We start from the raw sequence: 23176 nt of genomic DNA, 5'->3' as shown, positions 1-23176 counted from the left end.
ACACAGGTTACTGGTGGTAGTTGAGCCTAGGTAGGTGAACACTTGAACCACTTCCAGAGCGTGGTCGTCGATATTGATGGATGGAGCATTTCTGACATCCTGTCCCATGATGTTCGTTTTCTTGAGGCTGATGGTTAGGCCAAATTCGTTGCAGGCAGCCGCAATCCTGTCGACGAGTCTCTGCAGACACTCTTCTGTGTGGGATGTTAATGCAGCATCGTCAGCAAAGAGGAGTTCCCTGATGAGGACTTTCCGTACTTTGGTCTAGCAAAATCCATCATCTAAGCCGTTAATAAATATGGCGAATAGTTGAGGCCCCAACACAAATCTGTATGGGACACCACTAGTTACATCCTGCCAGTTAGAGTAACTGCCCATTATCCCTACTCTGTCTTTTGCCGCTTAGCCAATTTTCTAACCAAGTCAATAAATTTTCCCTCAATTCCATGAGCTTCAGCTTTAGCCAATAGTTTGTTCTGAAGAATTTTATCAAATGATTTCTGGAAGTCTATATAAATGACATCAATAGACATTCTGCTGTCTGCTACTTTAGTGACCTCTTCAAAAATCTCAATCAGGTTCATCAGGCATGACCTACCCTTTGCAAATCCATGCACGCCCTTTCTGATTAGCTGGAAGTTTTCAAGGTGTTCAGTCACTACCTCCTTAGTTATAGAGTCTAGTAATTTCCTGACAATAGATGATAGGCTAAGTGGTCTATAATTTCCTGCTTTCCTCTCCCACCACCACCCCCCCCTCCCCCACCCACCTTTCTTAAATAGTTGAGTGACATTCGCTTCAGATCAGGGTTGGAGATGGAGGAGGTCGAAGATCGTGGCACAGGATAGAGAGATGCTACCATCAACAGAAGAGAGGCTGACGGTTTGCTTGAGGGGCTGACGAAGCATTCCCGCTTCTCCTAGCTCACAAGGAATGCTGAAAAAAGCACTTACATTCTGAAGCCGCCTGCACTCTGTTTTGCTGCCGAGTTTCCGAGCTCTGGGAAACCTGGCTGGCAACAGTTAAATTTAAAGCAGGCTCCCAATTGTGCTGTGAGAGTCTTGATATATAAATGAAGTGTCTCGCCTCTCTCAAGGCAGGACACACATCTAGTAACCTGGCACGTATATACAATGTTTGGGGGCACGTAGCCCTTTTTTAAAAAAAGATTGAGGGTGTTAATATCAAACCCAATGTTTCAGCAGACTCATTTTGAATTCAGTTCAAGGGCAGGCCTTGTCCTATGGACCTATTCTGGGCAAGGTGAAACAGTTTGTCATGGTCTACATTATCTTCTCCCTTTAGAATCCTTCAAACAGCAATCATTGCATCTTTCCACCTTCTGTTCAGTGAGAAAATGGCCAGTTTACATAATCATTTGTCATAATCCAATCCTTCCAGCCCCTCAATCATTTTGGTTGCCCTCTTTTGTCTCATTTCAGTGCCTGCAGAATTATTTCTGTACTGTGACAACCAGAACTGTACACAATATTCTAGGTGTGGTGCGTGAATGATTTATAAAGTGGCAGGATTACCTCGCTATTTCAGCTCAATATTGACCTTTTAATACAGTACAACATTTGATATGCTTTTCTCACCACCACTGAGCATTGTTGTGATAGTATCTATTGGCAGTAAGGATCCTCTGATCGCTTTCATTTTCTCTGCGTATTATATTCCTTCTAGTATTAGCTTCTTGATTTTTTCTGTTCCCATGTTAAGTACATTGTATTTCTCTATATTGACTTTCATCTTCCACCTGTCTACCCAATTCCAAAGTATATGCAAAACTTATGTAGCTTATCCTGCTCAGCATTGGAGTCTACTACCTCCATTGGCTTTCTGGCTTCTGCAAATTTAGCCATTGTGCTTGTGACTCCTGGATCATTATGACACAGGTCTTCAAAACTATATTCATGCAGTGTTCAACCCACCAATGAACTGTTCAAAAAGTACAGAATATCGTATACTTATTTGATTGCTTATGTTCCATAAGTGGAAATGTGTTCACTGGCAAGTCATATAGTTAAAGTATTAGTAAACTCAGATAGATATATCTATATTGAAACACATTTTGATTCTACCAAAATGTATCACTTCCCATTCCTTTTGCACTAAATTTCATCTGCATGTGTCTGCCCATTTCAGCAGTCTGCCTGTGTCCTCCTAAAGTCTGTTACTATCCTCCTCATTATTTACTACATTCCAAATGTTGTATCATCTGCAAACTTTGAAATTATGGCCTGTAGACCCAAGTCCAAATGATGTAACCATGTTATGATTCTAGCACAGAAGGAAACCTTTCAGCCCTTCATGTCTGTGCAAGCTCTCTGTAAGAGCAACTCAGCTAGTCCCACTCCCCCAACCTTTCCCCGTAGCCCAGCAAATTTGTTTCTCCTCAAATAATCATCTAATTCTCTTTTGAAAGCCATGATTGAATCTGCTTCCACCACACTCTCAGGCAGTGCATTACAGATCCTGACCACTTGCTATATAAAAAAGATTTTCCTCATGCCGTCTTTGGTTCTTTTGCCATTCACTTTAAATCGGTGTCCTCTGGTTCGCAACCCATCCACCAATGGGAACAGTTTCTCCTATCTACTCTGCCCAGACCCCTCATGATTTTGAACACCTCTATCAAATCTTCTCTCAGCCTTCACTTCTCCAAGGAGAACAGGCCAGCTTCTCCAATCTATCCACATAACTGAAGTTCCTCATCCTTGGAACCATTCTCGTAAATCTCTTCTGCATCCTTTCTAATGCCTTCACATCCTTCCTAAAGTATGGTGCCCAGAACTGGACACAATACTCCATTTGAGGCCGAACCAATGTTTTATAAAGATTCACCAGTAACTTCCTTGCTTTTGTACACTATGTCACTTCATAAAGCCCAGGATCCCGTATGCCTCACTTATCGCTTTCTGAATCTGTCCTGCCACCTTCTGTGATTTATGCACTTATATCCCCAGGTCCCTCTGCTCCTGCACCACCTTGAGAATTGTATCCTTTATTTTATATTGCCTCTCCTCATTCTTCCTACCAAAAATGCATCACTTTATACTTCACTGCATTAAATTTCATCTGCCACGTGTCTGCCCAGTCCACCAGACTATCTGTGTCCTCTTGAGGTCTATCACTATTCTCCTCACAGTTCACAACACTTCCAACTATCATGTTATCCGCAAATTTTGAAATTTTGTCCTGCACACCCAAGTCTAGGTCATTAATATAGATCAAAAAAAGGAGTGGTCCTAATATCAACCCCTGGGGAATCCCACATGCCTTCTTAGAGTCTGAAAAACAACCGTTCACCACTACTTTCTGTTTCCTGTCACTCAATCAACCTCTTATCCATGCTGCCACTGTCCCTATTATTCCCTGGGCTTTAATTTTGTTGACAATCCTGTTGTGGCACTTTATCAAACACATTTTGGGAGTCCATATACACCATAACAACCGCATTACCCTCATCAATCCTCTCTGTTACCTCATCAAAAGGTCAATCAAGTTAAACACAATTTGCTGTTAACAAATCCATGCTGGCTTTCCTTAATTAATCTATATTTATCCAAGTTACTGTTAATTTTGTCCTGGATTATCCTTTCTAAAAGCTTTCCCACCACTGAGGTGAAACTGACTGGCCCATAGTTGCTGGGCTTATCCTTAGAACCTTTCTTTTGAACAGGGATGTAACATTTACAAATCTCCATTCTTCTGGTACCATCCCTGCGTCTAAGGAGGATTGGAACATTATGGACAGTGCCTTCACAATTTCCACCCTTACTTCCCTCAGTATCTGATTCGGTCCTGGTGACTTATTAACTTTAAGTACAGCCAGCCTTTCTAATGCCTCCTCTTTATCAATTTTTAGTCCATTCAGTGTCTCAACTACCTCCTCTTTCACTGACTTTGGCAGTATTTTCTTCCATGGTAAAGACAGATGCAAAGGACTCATTTAGTACCTCAGCCATGCCCTCTGCCTCCGTGCATAAAATCTATATATATATATATATATATCAAAAAACTGGTGATCCTAATACTTGCATTGGAGGCACTTCAGAGAAGGTTCGCTAGGTTGATTCCTGGGATGAAGAGGTTGCCTTATGAGGGGAGGTTGAGAAGATTGGGCCTATACTCGTTGAAGTTTAAAAGAACAGGAGGTGATCTTATTGAAACGTATAAGATCCTGAGAGGGCTTTACGAGGTGGTTGTGGAGAGGGTCGTGAATCTTTGGAATTTTGTACCCCAGAGAGCTGCAGAGGCTGTGTCGTTGAATGTATTCAAGGCTGAGAAGATACATTTTTGAACTATAGGGGAGTCCAGGGTTAGGGAGAACAGGCAGGAAAGTGAGTTGAGGCCAAGATCACATCAGCCATGATCTTGATGATTGGTGAGCAGACTCGGGGGCATATGGCCTACTCCTGCTCCTATATCTTATGTTATGATGACCCCTGGGGAACACCACTGTATACCTTCCCGCAGTCTGAAAAATAATATTCACCGTTACTCTCTGCTTTCTGTCCCTTAGCCAATTTTACATCCATGCTGCCATTGTCCCTTTTAATCTCATGGCCTTCAATTTTGCTAACAAGCCTAATCAAGGGAAAGTTTAAAAAGGGAAATCAGTGCACAGGTTAGGTGGAATTGCGTAGAGAAGTGAAAATTGCTTAGAATATACTGCACAGAAACAGGTCACTCGGTCCAACTAGTCTGTGCTGGTGTTTATACTCCACATGAGTTTCCTCCCATTCCCTCAACCTCATCTGAGCCTTTAAGCATATCTTTCTATTCCCCTTTCTCTCATGTACTTGTCTATTTTTCTTTTGAAAGCATCTAAGCTATTTGCCTCAACCACTTCCTGTAGTGGTGAGTTCCACATTCTAACCACTCTGTGAATAATGAAATTTCCCCTTATTTCTCGAGTGGATTTATTAGTGACTATCTGGTATTGATGACCCTTAGTTTTGGATTCTCTCACAAGTGGAAACATTCTCTCCACATCTACCCTGTCCAACCCATTTGTAATTTTAAAGGCCTCTTTCAGGTCTCCTCTAAGTTTTCTCTTTTCTAAAGAAAGAAGACTAAACTTGTTCAATCTTTCCTGAGGTTAAATATTTTAGTTCTGGTACTATCCTTGTAAATCTCGTTTACACTTTCACCAGTGCTTCAATATCATAGAATGATGTAGCAAAAAAGGAGGTTGTTTGGCCGATCGTGCTTGTGCTAGCTTTGTTAGAGCTATCTAATTAACCTCACTTTCCTGCTCTTTCTCTATAGTCCTGTAAACTATTTTCCTTCAACTATTTATCCAGTTCTCTTTTGAATATTCCTATTGAATCTGCTTTCACTCACTTTCAGACGGTGCATTTGAGATCACAACAATTCGCTGTATAAAAAATGTTTCTTATGTTGTCGCCTTTTGTAAATCACCGTAAATCTTTATCCTCTGCTTATCAACCCATGTGCTGTGTAAAAAAATGTTTTCTTATTTGCCTCTGGTTATTTATATAGTGTGAAGATCGGAACAATGCACAGTTCCTCAAGTGCGGCTTGACCAGGGTCCTTGGCAAGTTTAACATTACTTCACTACTTTTGAATTCAATACCCTTAGAAATAAATCCCAATGCTTTTTTGTTTGCATTTTTAACTGATGTAATACTGCTTTTATTGAATTGTTCACCTGTATCCCTAGATTCATTTGCTCTTCTACCCCAATAATTTTCTTAGTTTCTAAGGTGTGGCTGGTTTCTGTTTTTCCTACCAAAATGCATCACCTCATATTTTTCTATGTTAAAGTTCATTTGTCGCTTAACAGCAGTGAAATGGGTGGGGAATAACTTTCTAGATTGATGAAGGACATCACAGGTATAGAGTCAGAGTGACAGGTCACAGGCAGCTACTTATAACAGAATCGAGAGAAATTAGGAAGGGAAATATTTCATATAGACTGGTCTTAGTATTTGGAACTAATTAAAAGCCTCTGTTCTATCTGCTTTTACTATAATTCCTAATTATTTTCACTAGATGGTGTTGCACAAAAAACTCTATTAGAACCTTGGAATATATTGCCTTAAGATAAGTGTGACAGACTCAGAATTCCATGACAAGTCTGACTTGTGCAAGTGTTACATGCAGTTATCACATGATTTAACCAAGCCAACCCATAGGTGTTTGATATTCAGCCCAATTCCTCTGCAATCATATTGGAATCGTACTTGTTTTAATATTAGTAAACATACTCTTTGAACCTTTTGTGTTTCCACAAGAGACAATTTATGCTGTCCTCAGTGGTAACTAATAATGATAGGGAAAACTGAAGGATTTCTATCACATATAGTTTTGTTTTTGTAACTGCACCTCCTTATTTTGTTTTTGTATTTGAGTTTGACATCTTTTATATATTATCGGCAAATTAATATCATTGATGATAAAGCTAATTTGTACCTTCAGGGGTTAGTTCTCCTAATAATTACTGAGTACTGTATATCTGTGGTTTGTATTGCTGTTTTTCAGTTGGCTGCTTATTTAATAATGCTGGAGGCTAAGTGAAATGTTTATTGCACTGAACACTGAAATGAATATTGATTTGCATTTGCTTGCTGATGTATTAAGTGCTGGTGCTCACTAGATATATAGCAGATGAGGGTCTCTGCTGTGATTTGCAGTTCTAGTGAAGTAAACATCAGTTTCTATGTTAGTAGATTTCTTACCACGAGATTTTGTCGATTATTGACCCAATACACAATATATATTAATGCTAGTGAGTTACATTGATATATTTACAAAGTTGCCAATCTGTTTTCCAAAGCAACTTCAATTTACACTCCATTGCTAAAGTTGGTGCATAATCATGAATAGATTCTGTTAGTTGATTTGCATAACCTTTACAGTTTTGAGATGTCAGAAAAATATTAGTGAATTAACTGTTACAATGAACAAAATTGAAGATGTTGCAATTTTTCACACTAATTCATCAAACATGTTGGGAATTTTATATTCTCCCCCGCGGCGGGTTTGGAGGCGGGGAGAGCATAAAATTGTTTGGGGTGCTGGTGAGGGGGGTAGGGTTCCCGCCACCTCCCTGCCACCGCCAAAATTTAGTCTGGGGCGGGAATGCCTGTGATGGCCTTCCCGCCCTGCTACCAATTGAGGCCCTTAACTGGGCAATTAATCCGTAGTGAAGGACCTCATCCCGCCACCGCAATTAGCCATGTGGTGGGTGGCCCTATCGCCACATGGGAAGCAGGGCATGAAAAACCTGCGGGCTGGCTCCAGCAGATTGGGGGGGGGTGGGGGTCCCTCGTTAAAAGGCAGCTGAGACCCCCACCCCACGAGAGTCCTCCCGCCCTGACCTACCTGTGGTCTGGGTCCAGTGTCACTCTTGGGCCTCGGATAGTTGTAGCAGCCATCGTCTCTGCGGTGGCACTACTCAGTGGAGGGACTGCCAGCCAATCGGAGTTCCAGCACCAGTGCCTTGATCCACTTAAGTGCCTGATTGGCACCAGATTCGGCAGGCCTTCCGGAGAAGAGGTGACGCGAGGTTCTCGGCATTGCTTTTTCAGCACGTCGAGACCCCCATTGCCAACATAAAATCCCGCCTGTTGAGTGCTGCTATACTGTTAACTACAGTTTTATCCAACTCATGATAAAGGGCTTTATAGATTGGATACATGAGATGCGCGATGCCAATATCATCACCCTCTATAAGAACAAGGATGACCGCGGGGACTGCAACAACTACCGTGGAATCTCCCTGCTCAACATAGTGAGGAAAGTCTTCGCTCGAGTCATTTTAAACAGGCTCCAGAAGCTGGCTGAGCGCATCTACCCTGAGGCACAGTGTGGCTTTCGAGCAGAGAGATCCACCATTGAGATGCTGTTCTCCCTTCGCCAGCTACAGGAGAAATGCCGCGAACAACAGATGCCCCTCTACGTTGCTTTCATAGATCTCACCAAAGCCTTTGACCTCGTCAGCAGACGTGGTCTCTTCAGACTACTAGAAAAGGTCGGATGTCCACCAAAGCTACTAAGTATCATCACCTCATTCCATGACAATATGAAAGGCACAATTCAGTATAGCAGCGCCTCATCAGACCCCTTTCCTATCCTGAGTGGCGTGAAACAGGGCTGTGTTCTTGCACCTACACTGCTGCTCTCATAGAATCACAGAATAATACAGTGCAGAAGAGGCCCTTCGGCGCATCGAGTCTGCACCGATGCATTAAAACACCTGACCTGTCTACCTAATCCCATTTGCCTGCACTTGGCCCATAGCCTTGAATGTTATGACGTGCCAAGTGCTCATCCAGGTACTTCTTAAAGGATGTGAGGCAACCTGCCTCTACCACCCTCCCAGGCAGGGCATTCCAGACCGTCACCACCCTCTGGGTAAAAAAGTTCTTCCTCAAATCCCCCTTAAACCTCCCGCCCCTCACCTTAAACTTGTGACCCCTCGTAACTGACTCTTCAACTAAGGGGAACAGCTGCTCCCTATCCACTCTGTCCATGCCCCTCATAATCTTGTACACCTTGATCAGGTCACCCCTCAGTCTTCTCTGCTGCAGCGAAAACAACCCAAGCCTATCCAACCTTTCTTCATAGCTTAAATGTTCCATCCCAGGCAACATCCTGGTGAATCACCTCTGCACCCCCTCCAATGCAATCACATCCTTCCTATGATGTGGCAACCAGAATTGCACACAGTACTCCAGCTGTGGCCTTACCAAAGTTCTGTACAACTCCAACACGACCTCCCTACTTTTGTAATCTATGCTTTGATTGATAAAGGCAAGTGTCCCATATGCCTTTTTCACCAACCTATTAACCTGCCCTTCTGCCTTCAGAGATCTATGGACAAACACGCCAAGTTCCCTTTGTTCCTCGGAACTTCCCAGTGTCAGGCCATTCATTGAATACTTCTGTGTCACATTACTCCTTCCAAAGAGTATCACCTCACACTTTTCAGCGTTAAATTCCATCTGCCACTTTTCTGCCCATTTGACCATCCCGTCTATATCTTCATGTAACCTAAGACACTCCACCTCACTGTTAACCACTCGGCCAATCTTTGTGTCATCCGCGAACTTACTGATCCTACCCACATGCGTTCAAGTCTTCAGAAGAAGGAATTTTCCTCCACACAAGATCAGATGGCAGGTTGTTCAACCTTGCCCCTCTAAGAGCAAAGACCAAAGTACGGAAGGTCCTCATCAGGGAACTCCTCTTTGCTGAGGATGCTGCAGTAAAATCCCACACAGAAGAGTGTCTGCAGAGACTCATCGACAGGATTGCGGCTGCCTGCAACAAATTTGCCTAACCATCAGCCTCAAGAAAACGAACCATGGGACAGGACATCAGAAATGCTTCATCCTTCAATATCGGCGACCACGCTCTGGAAATGGTTCAAGAGTTCACCTACCTAGGCTCAACTATCACCAGTAACCTGTCTCTCGATGCAGAAGTCAACAAGCGCATGGGAAAGGCGTCTGCTGTTATGTCCAGACTGGCCAAGAGAGTGTGGGAAAATGATGCACTGACACAGAACACAAATGTCCAAGTGTATCAAACCTGTGTCCTCAGTACCTTGCTCTACGGCAGCGAGGCCTGGACAACGTATGTCAGCCAAGAGCGACGTCTCAATTCATTCCATCTTCGCTTCCTCCAGAGAATCCTTGGCATCAGGTGGCAGGACAGTATCTCCAATGCAGAAGTCCTCGAGGCGGTCAACATCCCCAGCATATACACCCTACTGAGCCAGCGGCGCTTGAGATGGCTTGGCCATGTGAGCCACATGGAAAATGGTAGGATCCTCAAGGGCACAAGCTTGTCACTTGTATCCGACCCACCGGCCGTCCATGTCTCCGCTTTAAAGACTTTTGCAAACGCGACATGAAGTCCTGTGACATTGATCACAAGTCGTGGGAGTCAGTTGCCAGTGATCGCCAGAGCTGGCGGGCAGCCATAAAGGCGGGGCTAAAGAGTGGCGAGTTGAAGAGACTTAGCTGTTGGCAGGAAAAAAGACAGAAGCGCAAGGGGAGAGCCAACTGTGTAACAGCCCCGACAATCAATTTTATTTGCAGCACCTGTAGAAGAGTCTGTCACTCTAGAATTGGCCTTTATAGCCACTCCAGGCACTGCTTCACAAACTACTGACCACCTTGAGGTGCTTACCCATTGTCTCTCGAGACAAGGAGGCCAAAGAAGACATGAGATGGTTAACTAGTTTTCTCTATTTCTACCATAAGTTTTTCTTTTAAACTTCTACCATACCTGACTGGTAGGATTGATGGGAGATGTGCCTCAACTGTCTCCAAATGTTACTTTTAAAAATTACCTTTGAACAAGCTGCTGAGAGGTGTTCAAGAGAAACATTGTTTCAGTTGCCTGCCAGTTTTCCCTTCTTTAATGTTCATGCTTTCTTTCAACTCTTTGTCCTTATTTCCAAGTTTAATTCAGGAATTTATTGTTCCAGGATCCAGGTGGGGAGTTGAACAATAATTTTTTTTGTATAGTTGGCTGCTTTTTAAATAAGTGGCAAGGAAACTTGTTAATACATTTATGTAGCTCTGTAAACATGTTCAGTCTATTTTCCAAAGCAAGAAACCAATAGAGATTTTCAAGATGAGAGATTTTGATAAAGTAGAGAAAAATTATTCCCTGTGGCAAGTAGGTCAATAACTAGAGGCCATAGAATTCAAAATCATTGGCAAAAGATCTAGAGACAGGTTGAGGAGAAATTTTTCACTGAGTTACCAGGATCTGGAATGGAGAGTGGCAAAAGTGACGCACTTATTCAAGAAAGGGTGTAAGGACAGTCCTGGCAACTACACGCCAGTTAGTTTAACATCAGTGGTGGGTAAGGTTTTAGAAACAATAATTGGGGAAAAAATCAACAGGCACTTGGAGAGGTTTAACTTAATTAAGAATATCTAGTATGGATTTGTAAAAGGCAGATCATGCTTGACTAATTGAATTTTTTGATGAAATAACAGAAGATTGATGAAGGGAATGTGGTGGATGTTGTCTATGTGGATTTTAAGAAAGCATTTGATAAAGTACCACATAGGCTGGTTAATAAAATTGAAGCTCATGGAATCGGAGGGTCAGTGTCCAATTGGATTAAAAAATTGGCTCAAGGACAGAAAATAGTGAGTCGTGGTAAATAGTTGCTTTTCAGACTGGAGACTGGTAGACAGTGGTGTTCCCCAAGGGTCAGTTCCTAGGAGCACTTGTTTTGCTACATATTGGAATACAGAGTAGAATTTAGAAATTTGCCAGTGATACCAAACTTGGAGGAGTGGCAAACAGTGAGGATGATACAGATTGCCTGCAACAGGACTAGCAGAATGGGCAGACAAGTGGCAGATGGAACCTAACAGAGAAATGTGAGGTGATGCAATTTGGCAGAAGGGATAGGGTGAGGCAATATAGACTTAATGATGCAGTTCTAAAGAGTGTGCAGAAAATCAGGGACCTGGGGGTGCATGTGCATCGATCTTTGAAGGTTGGGGCAGGATATATTGAGAGAGTGGTTAGGAAAGCATATGGGAACTTGGGCTTCATAAATAGAGGCATTGAGTACAAAAGCAGGGAAGTTATGTTGCACCTTTATAAAGCTCTGGTTAAGCCCCAATTAGAGTATTGCATCCAGTTCGAGTCACCACACTTCAGGAAAGATGCGAGGGTCCTTGAGAGGGTGCAGAGGAGATTTATTAGAATAGTTCCAGGGATGAGGGATTTTCGTTACCAAATTGGGTTGGAAGAGCTGGGGTTGTTCTCCTTGGAACAATGGAGATTGAGGAGAGATTTCATAGCGGCGTACAAGACTATGACAGGCCTAGATAAAGTAGACGAGGAAAAACTGTTTCCATTAAACGATGGCACAGGTTGAAGGTTTTGGGTGAGAGATGCAGGGGGAACGTGAGGAAGATCTTTTTTACACAGTGAGTGGTAATGACCTGGAACTCGCTGCCCATGAGGGTGGTGGAAGCGGAGACCATCAATGATTTCAAAGGAATTTAGATGGGCACTTGAAGGAAATTAAACTTGCCGGGCTATGGGGATTGAGCGGGGAGTGGGACTGGCTGGATTGCTCTGTAAGGAGCTGAATGGCCTCCTTTTGTGCCGTTAATGATTCTTTGGCTCTACCTGTAAAGGTGGTAGAGGCTGATACCATAAAAAGTTTTAAAAGGGAATTGGACAGTTGCTTGAGGACGAGGAACTTAACAGGGTTGCGGACAAAAGAGTGGGAATGTGGGGCTAAGTCAGATTGCTCTTTCAAAGAGCTAACACAGGTAGGATGGGCTGAATTACCTCTTTCTGTGCTTTAAGTTTTTCTGACTCTAAGTGATAGTATGAGTGCTGGATGGTAAATGAGATAAACACTCTTGTCTGCAAGTCAAAGGTTGTGGGTTCAAGTCCCACTCCAGGACTGGAGCACAAAAATCAAAGTTGATACTCCTCTGCAGCACTGAAGGAGCTTTGCACTGTCGGAGGTGCTGTCTTTTGGATGAGACATTAAACCAACCCTCCGTCTGACTTCTCAAGTGAACAAAAAAGATACTACCGCACTATTTGACGAAGAGCAGGGGAGTTATCTCCAGTGCCTTGGCCAATATTTACCCCTCAATCACCATCACAAGAACAGATTATCTGGTCTTTATCACATTGCTGTTTGTGGGATAGAGCTGTGTGCAAACTGGCTGCTGCATTTCCTAGATTACAAGAGTGACTACACTTCAAAAGGACTTTAATGGCTGTAAAGCACTTTGAGGTGTCCTGTGGTTGTGAAAGATTCTATATAAATGTAGGTCTTTCTTTTGTAGCTCATGCCCCTTCCTAGACTGAATGTACTTATGCAGTTTCTCTAAATCGCAGCTGCTGATTGACTGTTCTTCACCCGAGATTGAGAAGTTCACAAAAAATATTGAATCTTTACTTTTTTCTAAATAGCTTCATAGTGTAAGCTGACCTATTCAAGTGTAGAATACCAGATCAGTTCATTTTTTAAAAATTGCTGAACTCTCGCGCTTCCCTCCAGGTTCTCCTATGTTTGTCTCTTTATTCTCGTGTTTAGCTTCACAGTCTGAATCAGTGAATTATGGCTGATTACAAACAGCCATTTTAAATTAATTTAATTACTCTGCTAATTGTCAGGTTCTGCCACCAATGATCAGTTTCTCAGCCACCACCCACTGCAGTATTGATTCTTTTCTGACTTCTTATGGTTAAATATGCTGTCATGAAAACATGCTATGCTGAATGATGATTTTTAATTCATCGGTTGGAAACCTAAATTAAACTTATAAAAAGGAAAGCTAGAATCCTACATTCAACTTTTAAAAGCTGGCAGCCAAGATGGCCACCACAATTTGCATTGAAATACCTCACATTCCAAAGTATCGAAGTGGCGACGCATGTCTAAATAACTCTCATCCAGAACAATGGCTTGAAAGTTGAGTGAATTACCTGGTATTGCCCTCATTAGCAAGACATTCAAAGCCATCTTGGAGCATTCACCCTCGTGGAGATGAACCTTCAAGAAGGTAAACATTGAAATAATAAGACTTGAGAGAAATTGGGATTCTTAGACTTGGATCTCATTAAAGTGTAAAAAAGAATATACTGAATTATGTGATAGTTTCCCCAGTCTGTGTGAAAACTTGGAGTTTCTGTTACACACAGCAGGTAAACTTTGGGAGCTAATCAGTGCAGGACCCCAGTGAGGCTGTCCCTCTCTCTCTCTCCCTCTCTCTTTCCAAGTGATACTGCGAGTTACGAACCCTATCTGCGACTATGGAATATCCAAGTCTATCATTGCTACAGATGGAGACCCAGGGAGCAAGCCACCTACATCACTGTCTCCAAGTAAACACTGAACCAAGGGGGCCACTTCACAAGCCAGGAACTTCAGGATCACGACTTCATCTGGAAGACAACTGAATTACCAGACCCCACAGACTGTATATTATTTTTATTTGTTCTGGACTCTAATCCAACCAAACCATTCTTCATCACTCTGTGGTGTGTGTTGTGTGTGTGTGTGAGAGAGAGAGAAAGTTGGAGGGTAGTTTATTACTTTTACTTAGAATGGGATTTGATTTTAAGTACAATAAACTAACCTCTTGTTTAAACTCAAGAAAACCTGTCCGATTTTTTTTATTATCATAGCACATAAAGGGTTGAACATTCACTGAATTGGTCAGCATATCCACTGTTTAAAAAGAAATATACCCTGTTGCAGTCAAACAAGGAGAGAGATAAGAGGGGAGTCTTTCAACCTCTCCTCACCTGATCGTAACAATACTATCCTCAGTAATTGTTGTAGGATTATATTGAACAAGATATCTTCTTGTGGTGGCTTAGGTTTCTGTTTTCTAGCACTTGCATTCTCTGACTGCAGAAGGCCAACTGTTGTAACTTTCAAGAATGGCGTCATGGTGTTGCTCATGCTAAATTGGAGAATGCTTTGTTTTATGACAGGTACCGTATAGTACAGGACACAAGTACTTTTAGGAAACCACCTGACTCACAATTTGTCAATGCCCACCAGTTGCTCAGTTTGCTATGTTTATGTTAATTATTTAAAATTATTTATTATTCTTCCCCTCTTTCATTTTCTTCTCCAGTCATATTTCCTGGATCAGGAGGCAGCCAGGCTACTTGATCCCAACCCTTTGTTTGAAAATGGCCCTGTATAAGTACCATCTGATGTTAACCCTTTCTGTAGGAACCCTAGTTCATATCGCCCACAATGGTATGAGCTGAGAACTCGATACCATACTACATGGCATAATTCATTGCCACTCAAACATACTGCCATTTTGCTGAAAGCAGATATCTTTTGTATAATCACTATAATTGCACCAATATTAGGATGCTGGAAAAATTGCACTGGGTTTTGATGTATAATTTGAAAAAAGAAAGATTTTCACTTACATAGCGCCTATCATGACCTTAGGATGTCCCAAGCATTTTCCAATCAATGAAATCTTTTGAAGTCTAGTTACTGTAGAAGTTTAGTTATTGTAGGAATTTGCTGTGTCATTTGAAGTGTTGCGTTATATCCTTTCAGTCGTGGTATTCAGAGGTCCTGCATTATGATGAAAAAAGTACATAAAGTATCTAAATCATAGCAAGTTGAGAGATTAGAGCATTACAAGATTATTTTGTTACAGTGCAACACTTTTTCTGCGTTTTGCATATATATTGCCGAGATAGCATTCATATGATAATGAATCATTCCTGCTTTGAAGGCATTAATTGAATCAAGTGGTTCTGATTTCATAACTTGGATTTTATTTTTATTCTTTCATGGGATGTGAGCTTCATTGGCATGGCCAGCATTTGTTGCACATCCCTAATTACCCTTGAGAAGGTGGTGGTGACTATTTGAATGTTGCTTTATGCTCTTGCCTGTGGGAATGTGATTCTCTAATGAGTGATGCTGCCCTTCTTGCCCCTCTCCTATGCCCCCTCCATACCCAGTCAGTCTCCTCCTACAATTCTCACACCAAAGATGGTAGCTGAGGATCATGCTATGCTCTTAGGTGACTCCCAAAGCCAGGTGTGAAAATGCATACAGAAGATCACCCCACAAATATTTTTCTCCTCATTGGAGAAATGCCCAAGATTTTCATGCAGCACTGCTCAGTTTGAGAACTCTGAGTGAGAGCTTACACTAACATAACTCCATTGCATGGCACTCAGCAATGCAAGACTGAACTGCCTTAAGCTCATTAAAATATGTTCCTTTTTGCCTGATTACCATTGTGAAAAAGCATACTGCATGTGGTGACTGCTCTAACATGAATTATTTAGCGATTAAACAAAGACTGAGAACATGTTACAAGAGTATATTGAGCTTGGATTCAGAGTGAACCAAACCTTAAGGATGTCAACATGTTCCAAAGCCTTTTCTTTTGAACTTTCTTGTTAGAGGTTTCCTTTTGGAATTTGTATTGGAGGGAGTGCCACAGGGAACCTTCTTTGACCAACAGGTAAAGGGTAAAGCAGTTAATGTAGTCTACATGGACTTCAGTAAGGCTTTTGATAAGGTCCCGCATGGGAGATTGGTTAAGAAGGTAAGAAAGAGTCCATGGGATCCAGGGCAATTTGGCAAATTGGATCCAAAATTGGCTTAGTGGCAGGACGCAGAGGGTGATGGTCGAGGGTTGTTTTTGCGAGTGGAAGCCTGTGACCAGTGGTGTACCGCAGGGATCGGTGCTGGGACCCTTGCTGTTTGTAGTGTACATAATGATTTAGACGTGAACATAGGATGTATGATCAGTAAATTCGCAGATGAGACGAAAATTGGTGGTGTCGTAAATAGTGAGGAGGAAAGCCTTAGATTACAGGACGATATAGATGGGCTGGTAAGATGGGCAGAGCAGTGGCAAATGAAATTTAATCCTGAGGAGTGTGAGGTGATGCGTTTTGGGAGGACTAACAAGGCAAAGGAATATACAATGGGTGGTAGGATCATAGGAAGTACAGAAGGTCAGAGGGACCTTGGTGTACTTGTCCGTAGATCACTGAAGGCAGCAGCACAGGTAGATAAGATGGTTAGGAAGGCATATGGGATACTTGCCTTTATTAGTCGAGGCATAGAATATAAGAGCAGGGAGGTTATGATGGAGCTGTATAAAATGCTAGTTAGGCCACAGCTGGAGTACTGCGTACAGTTCTGGGCACCTCAATATAGGAAGGATGTGATTGCACTGGAGAGGGTGCAGAGGAGATTCACCAGGATGTTGCCTAGGCTGGAGCAGTTCAGCTATGAAGAGAGACTGAAAAGGCTAGGGTTGTTTTCTTTAGAGCAGAGAAGGCTGAGGGGGAGCCTGATTGAGGTATACAAAATTATGAGGGCATTGATAGGTTAGATAGGAAGAACATTTTTCCCTTAGCGGAGGTGTCAGTAACCAGGGGGTATAGATTTAAGATAAGGGGTAGGAGGTTTCGAGGGGATTTGAGGAAAAACATTTTCACCCAGAGGGTGGTTGGAATCTGGAACACACTGCCTGAAGAGGTGGTAGAGGCAGCAACCCGCACAATATTTAAGAAGTATTTAGATGAGCACTTGAAATGCCATAGCAAACAAGGCTACAGGCCAAGTGCTGGAAAATGGGATTAGAATAGTTAGGTGCTTGATGGCTGGCACGGACACGATGGGCCGAAGGGCCTGTTTCTGTGCTGTATAACTCTATGACTCTAACAGGCAACCAATTTAGGATAGCGTTGACTGAATTCAGAGAGCAGTTCACCTGCCTGCTGTCTTGACAAGTCAGTTGTTACGACCAGGTGAGAAAGAGGTCTAGGGTTCCCTTTCAGCCTTCACCTAGTCTTACTGTAACAGGGTTTAATTTTAAACACACTGTGTTTTTAGCTCCGTCTTGGTGAATCCTTGTTCACCGCTTTCCAAGTATAAGGCAAAGAAACCAGCACAAACAGGCTTTCTTAGGTTTAAAGAAAAAAAGTTGAAGTTTATTAAACTTAAACTCTAATTCGGTTGACACCTACAGATATACTTTGTGCCCAGGCTAGCATGCATATGCGATACACATGCAAATAGAGACAGAAAAGAGCAGAAGAAAAATAAAGTGGAAAGGTTTGAGGCAATATCTGAAGAGTTGTTGTTACGGTTCTTTGAGCTCACTGTAAGGTCCTTGACTGAAGGTAGATCTTGCTTTTTGTTGGGTCCCAGTATTCTTCTTAAACCTTGTTCGCTGTAGGAGACTTATCTCTCTTTGGGTTCATGTGTCTTCACTGGCTTGTGAGAAAGATATGGGAGCAGGCAGATAGGAGAGGCTGTGGCGAGCCAGCCAGGAGAGATCTTCTCAGTCCAGGAGCATTCTGCTTTTTTCCCAGACTGTTGGTACAAATTCAAAAAACTCAGGTTGCCCAGCAGCTTAGTCATGTGACTAGCTGGTTTGACCATGTCCATTTGTGTATTCAGCCATCTTAGCAGTCAATCTGGAATGCGAGCTCCCCCACCTTCAACGTCTGGTGATCAAAAGTCCATTGTGGGTTGCATGTGTCAAGGATTGGCTGCTTTGTCCTTCCAAACATTGTCTGTTAATATGCAAATATATTTTCCAGCCATGGCTGATCTGTTTAACAAGTCCTTTCTTCACTCCAGTAACAGTTTAAAATCAATGTCCATGACAAAATCCATGTGCCTCATTCTTGGCAGGTGGGGCCTAGCATGACATAGTGTATGGTCCAAGGAGATCAGAAAGGGACCTTGGGGAAAAATCTCTAGTAATTTATATATGATAACTGTAGGTACATGAAAAAATGCAATTTATGTGCTAAGCACATTGATATGCCAGTTCAACTTTACAGAAAAGGAAAACTGCCATTTTATCACTTCCTGTAGTTTCATTTCCTATTTAATTTTTCAGATTCTAAATTGAGAGGGCTGAATAATTAAATGACAGCTGAATCTTCTGATGCGTGCATGCATTTTATTGGCATATGCAATGATCCCAGATAAACATCAGCATCTATTTAATTTTTAATTCCATTAAGAGCCTTTTCATGTCGGGTCAGCCAGCCGAGGGTTACAGTGACAAATAGAGACCAAAAAGATATTGATTTATACATTTTGAAACTTACTGAAGTAAAAAAAAAATACCAGAATTTTAGCAAATCCATACCCACGTTTGCCAGCAGACACAAACACCTTGAATACACAAACTTGCTTTTGGAGGAAACTGGTTAAGTATTGCTTGTAAAGTCATGCTCGAGGGACTTCTGAGCATGTTGTTTGTAATTAAGGCGGTTCCGATGTCACATGACTGAACGAAAAGGTTGGTTTCACATTTGAATGATTTCTAATCCAGTGGAGTGAGGGGGTGAGGGGTGTGAGGAAGCTAGCAGCAAGCTCAGTGTGAAAGGCTGCCAGCTTTATCTGCCTGTTGTCAGTAAGCTCACAGTAACAATACCTGCATTTAGACTAATGTCAAACACAGATGCAAGACCAAATGGTTTGCAGTCATGCAGAGTGAGTTCATTGCCTTTCATTTCTAAAACATGGCTGATGTAGTTATCTCAGAACAATAAAACTGTATGTGGTGGAACTGTGTAATCTTACTTAACTGCTTCTGCTTCGTAACATTGCTTTGTGTGCACAAAGGGAAATCCAGTACAAAAGGGAGCAGGTGATAAAACTGATGCTTGCATCAAAACTGTCTAACGTTTTAAATGATTTTTCCCATCCTATCCAATCATCTAAATGATTAATTTTTTTTATCAGCATCAAAGTCCTGAAGTGATAAATCCTGACGATGAGATAACGGACAGTGAGGATAATGTAGAGGAAGACTTGGGAGTATTGGATGATCAACGTAGCATTATCCTTCACCTCCTTTCTCAACTGAAACTCGGCATGGATCTTACTAGGGTATGTAATCAAATTGAACATTTAGCTGGTGAAATCATAACTGTTTAATACAGAGTGAATAGTGTTTAGCTAGCTTTTTGTAGTACTACATATTTAACTAGCTGTTGTGAAAAGTAGTTGCAGAACAATGGCTGTTGTAGAAGTTGTAATTTAGTCAAAGTCTCCTAGGGCAGCTTTAAATGCTTCTATTCCTTTCACCCAGGAACTTGAACTGAAGAAGTGAATTAGCAGCACATATTATTATGTCTCCTCTTCTTTTGGAAATGTTATGAGTCGCTTGTATGGATGACAGTTGGTAGCAGTGCTGTGGTGATGTGAATTAGTACTAAGACTTATTGTGATATCGTGTAGCAGAATATTCTCACGTGATTCATTGGCAAACTGATACTAATTTCAGTAGTCTACTGGTAATTATATATTTAGTATAATTTGCTATAAATACTGTCATATCTCTGACACAGTTGTATAATTCTGTTTACTATCAATTCATGCTGCATTAAGCCTCTTGAGGGAACTGTATTAAGATCTTAAGGTGTGCCAGAGATGTTAGCACATTGATTTTATCCCATTTTGATCCTTTTTCTCTTTTAAATTGCAATTATCATTTTAATGAATCCTACTAGTATCTGTAACTGCAGTTTAATAAATAAATATATTACACTTTAAAGGGCCAGACTGTAGTTCTTTGATTTTGTTTTGCTTAGTTTGAAATGGTCAAAATATTAAGTATTATATAAATCAAAAATCTGAAATACACATGTTTTGACCTTTTTCTTCCACATCTGCTTTTGAGGATCATCAAATCAATACAGTAAGTTCTGTTGAAAGGCATATAGATAGGAAATGGGGAAAATGATTTGAAGATCACTGAACTTATATTTGTAACTAGTGTAAATTTTACTGTATTGTTAAAAAAATTATCCAGCAAGCAAGGCAAATGCTTTTGTGTGTGATTTTCTTTTATAAATGTTTTTGCTCACCCTGTATTTGAGCATTTTAAGTTTTCAGCATTTTACTATAAGCATTTCACTAAGATATCCTCAGTCTCATGGATGCAGATAGCAAAAGTTTGAAGTACTGTTAGGGAAAATAATAATGAAAATCATAAAGATCCCTGTTCTTAATATTAGATGAATCACATCAAAAGGTTAAATCCTTCCTCATGCATTCAACTTCCATATAGAAATGAAATTTCTCCATCTCCATCAAAAGGGAAAAGTAACAAGGGATACGGGCCGTAAGAACTTCGCTCCTTATCCTTCCAACTTAGTCAGCTGCTGCTCCTCATCCTTGTTATATACACAGATGTTGTCTGAGCTTTACAAGTTCAACAAGACCCTTGGCAGATATCTGGTTGATGCAAATACTGAGTTTTGAGATCTGCATTGAATATCATGGCTCCTCCTTAGTGACTGACATCAATCACACTTGTTTGTCTTGCACGATTTCCAGGAGTGTGATAGCTGCACCAGTTTCTCTGGCCCAGAGAAAGAGAAGCAAGTATAGATCAGGACTGCTTTCAGAAATGTTGCATAAAGGTGGCATGCTGAAGGCCAAAAAGAAGGTGATGATGGTCCTCAAGCATGGCAGGTCTGGTCACAAATTTACCTGACTTCTGAATTTGAAGCAACGCTAATGCTATCTGACTTGAGAGAGAGATGACTAAAAAAGGGTTGAAAGCATTGATCTCACCAAAGTAACTTACAAGGGTTTCCATCCCAATCAGTAACATCTAGTTTGTTTGAGCTGCCTCGACACAGCATCGGCCTTGTTCAGTAAATATGGTTACTGATGCAATTCCTGTAAACACAGGAAGAAGTCTTTGAAAATGATCCACAGAAATTAAACAAGAAATGCTGGAAATACTCATCAGTTCTGATGAAGGGTCACTGACCTGGAATGTTAACTCTGCTTCTCTCGCCACAGATGCTGGCGGACCTACTGAGTATTTCCAGCATTTCTTGTGTGTGCTTAAAGAGCTTTTCTTTGGCCCAACCATCCTCAAGGCTGACAATGGATGGTAAAAAGTCTTTCTTGCTTGCTGGTGACCATGACTGCCAAGGATGTGCACTTTCAGACTGGGATTATAGAACCTCAGAATGTCCTGTACTTTTAATATTAAAGACAGTACATTATAAAAGGAAGGTCTTTCCATTTGACTTCAAGTTATCTTTGGCCTCCTTGTCTCGAGAGACAATGGGTAAGTGCCTGGAGGTGGTCATTGGTTTGTGAAGCAGCGCCTGGAGTGGCTATAAAGGCCAATTCTGGAGTGGCTATAAAGGCCAATTCTAGAGTGACAGGCTCTTCCACAGGTGCTGCAGATAAAATTGGTTGTCGGAGCTGTTACACAGTTGGCTCTCCCCTTGCGCTTCTGTCTTTTTTCCTGCCAACTGCGAAGTCTCTTTGACTCGCCACTCTTTAGCCCCGCCTTTATGGCTGCCCGCCAGCTCTGGCAATCACTGGCAACTGACTCCCACGACTTGTGATCAATGTCACAGGACTTCATGTCGCGTTTGCAGACGTCTTTAAAGCGGAGACATGGACGGCCAGTGGGTCTGATACCAGTGACGAGCTCGCTGTACAATGTGTCCTTGGGGATCCTGCCATCTTCCATGCGGCTCACATGGCCAAGCCATCTCAAGCGCCGCTAGCTCAGTAGGGTGTATATGCTGGGGATGTTGGCCGCCTCAAGGACTTCTGTGTTGGAGATACTGTCCTGCCACCTGATGCCAAGGATTCTCCGGAGGCAGGGAAGATGGAATGAATTGAGACGTCGTTCTTGGCTGACATACGTTGTCCAGGTCTCGCTGCCGTAGAGCAAGGTACTGAGGACACAGGCTTGATACACTCGGACTTTTGTGTTCCGTGTCAGAGCGCCATTTTCCCACACTCTCTTGGCCAGTCTGGACATAGCAGTGGAAGCCTTTCCCATGCGCTTGTTGATTTCTGCATTGAGAGACAGGTTACTGGAGATAGTTGAGCCCAGGTAGGTGAACTCTTGAACCACTTCCAGAGCATGGTCGCCAATATTGATGGATGGAGCATTTCTGACGTCCTGTCCCATGATGTTCGTTTTCTTGAGGCTGATGGTTAGGCCAAATTCGTTGCAGGCAGCCGCAATCCTGTCGATGAGTCTCTGCAGACACACTTCAGTGTGAGATGTTAATGCAGCATCGTCAGCAACGAGGAGTTCCCTGATGAGGACTTTCCGTACTTTGGTCTTCGCTCTTAGATGAGCAAGGTTGAACAGCCTGCCACCAGATCTTGTGTGGAGGAAAATTCCTTCTTCTGAAGACTTGAACGCATGTGAGAGCAGCAGGGAGAAGAAGATCCCAAACAGTGTAGGTGTGAGAACACAGCCCTGTTTCATGCCACTCAGGATAGGAAAGGGGTCTGATGAGGCGCTGCTATGTTGAATTGTGCCTTTCATATTGTCATGGAATGAGGCGATGATACTTAGTAGCTTTGGTGGACATCCGATCTTTGCTAGTAGTCTGAAGAGACCACATCTGCTGACGAGGTCAAAGGCTTTGGTGAGATCAATGAAAGCAACGCAGAGGGGCATCTGTTGTTCACGGCATTTCTCCTGTACCTGGCGAAGGGAGAACAGCATGTCAATGGTGGATCTCTCTGCTCGAAAACCACACTGTGCCTCAGGGTAGATGCGCTCAGCCAGCTTCTGGAGCCTGTTTAAAGCGACTCGAGCGAAGACTTTCCCCACTGTGCTGAGCAGGGAGATTCCACGGTAGTTGTTGCAGTCACCGCAGTCATCCT

The 23176-nt window shown here is 42.3% G+C and overlaps 1 protein-coding gene across 1 annotated transcript in view; it reads left to right on the top strand.

Annotated features, from left to right (window-relative positions):
* Positions 1–23176, top strand: part of LOC137383499 (oxysterol-binding protein-related protein 10-like) — a 220732-nt gene that overhangs the window by 121101 nt on the left and 76455 nt on the right. Inside the window, exon 5 of the mRNA XM_068056511.1 lies at positions 19256–19402. Coding sequence (XP_067912612.1) covers positions 19256–19402 — 147 coding nt within the window. The remainder of the gene's footprint in view (positions 1–19255; positions 19403–23176) is intronic.

This window comes from Heterodontus francisci, chromosome 2 (genome assembly GCF_036365525.1).
Source record: "Heterodontus francisci isolate sHetFra1 chromosome 2, sHetFra1.hap1, whole genome shotgun sequence".
In the NCBI taxonomy this organism is placed as follows: domain Eukaryota; kingdom Metazoa; phylum Chordata; class Chondrichthyes; order Heterodontiformes; family Heterodontidae; genus Heterodontus; species Heterodontus francisci.
This window is presented reverse-complemented; position numbering and strand designations above follow the sequence as displayed.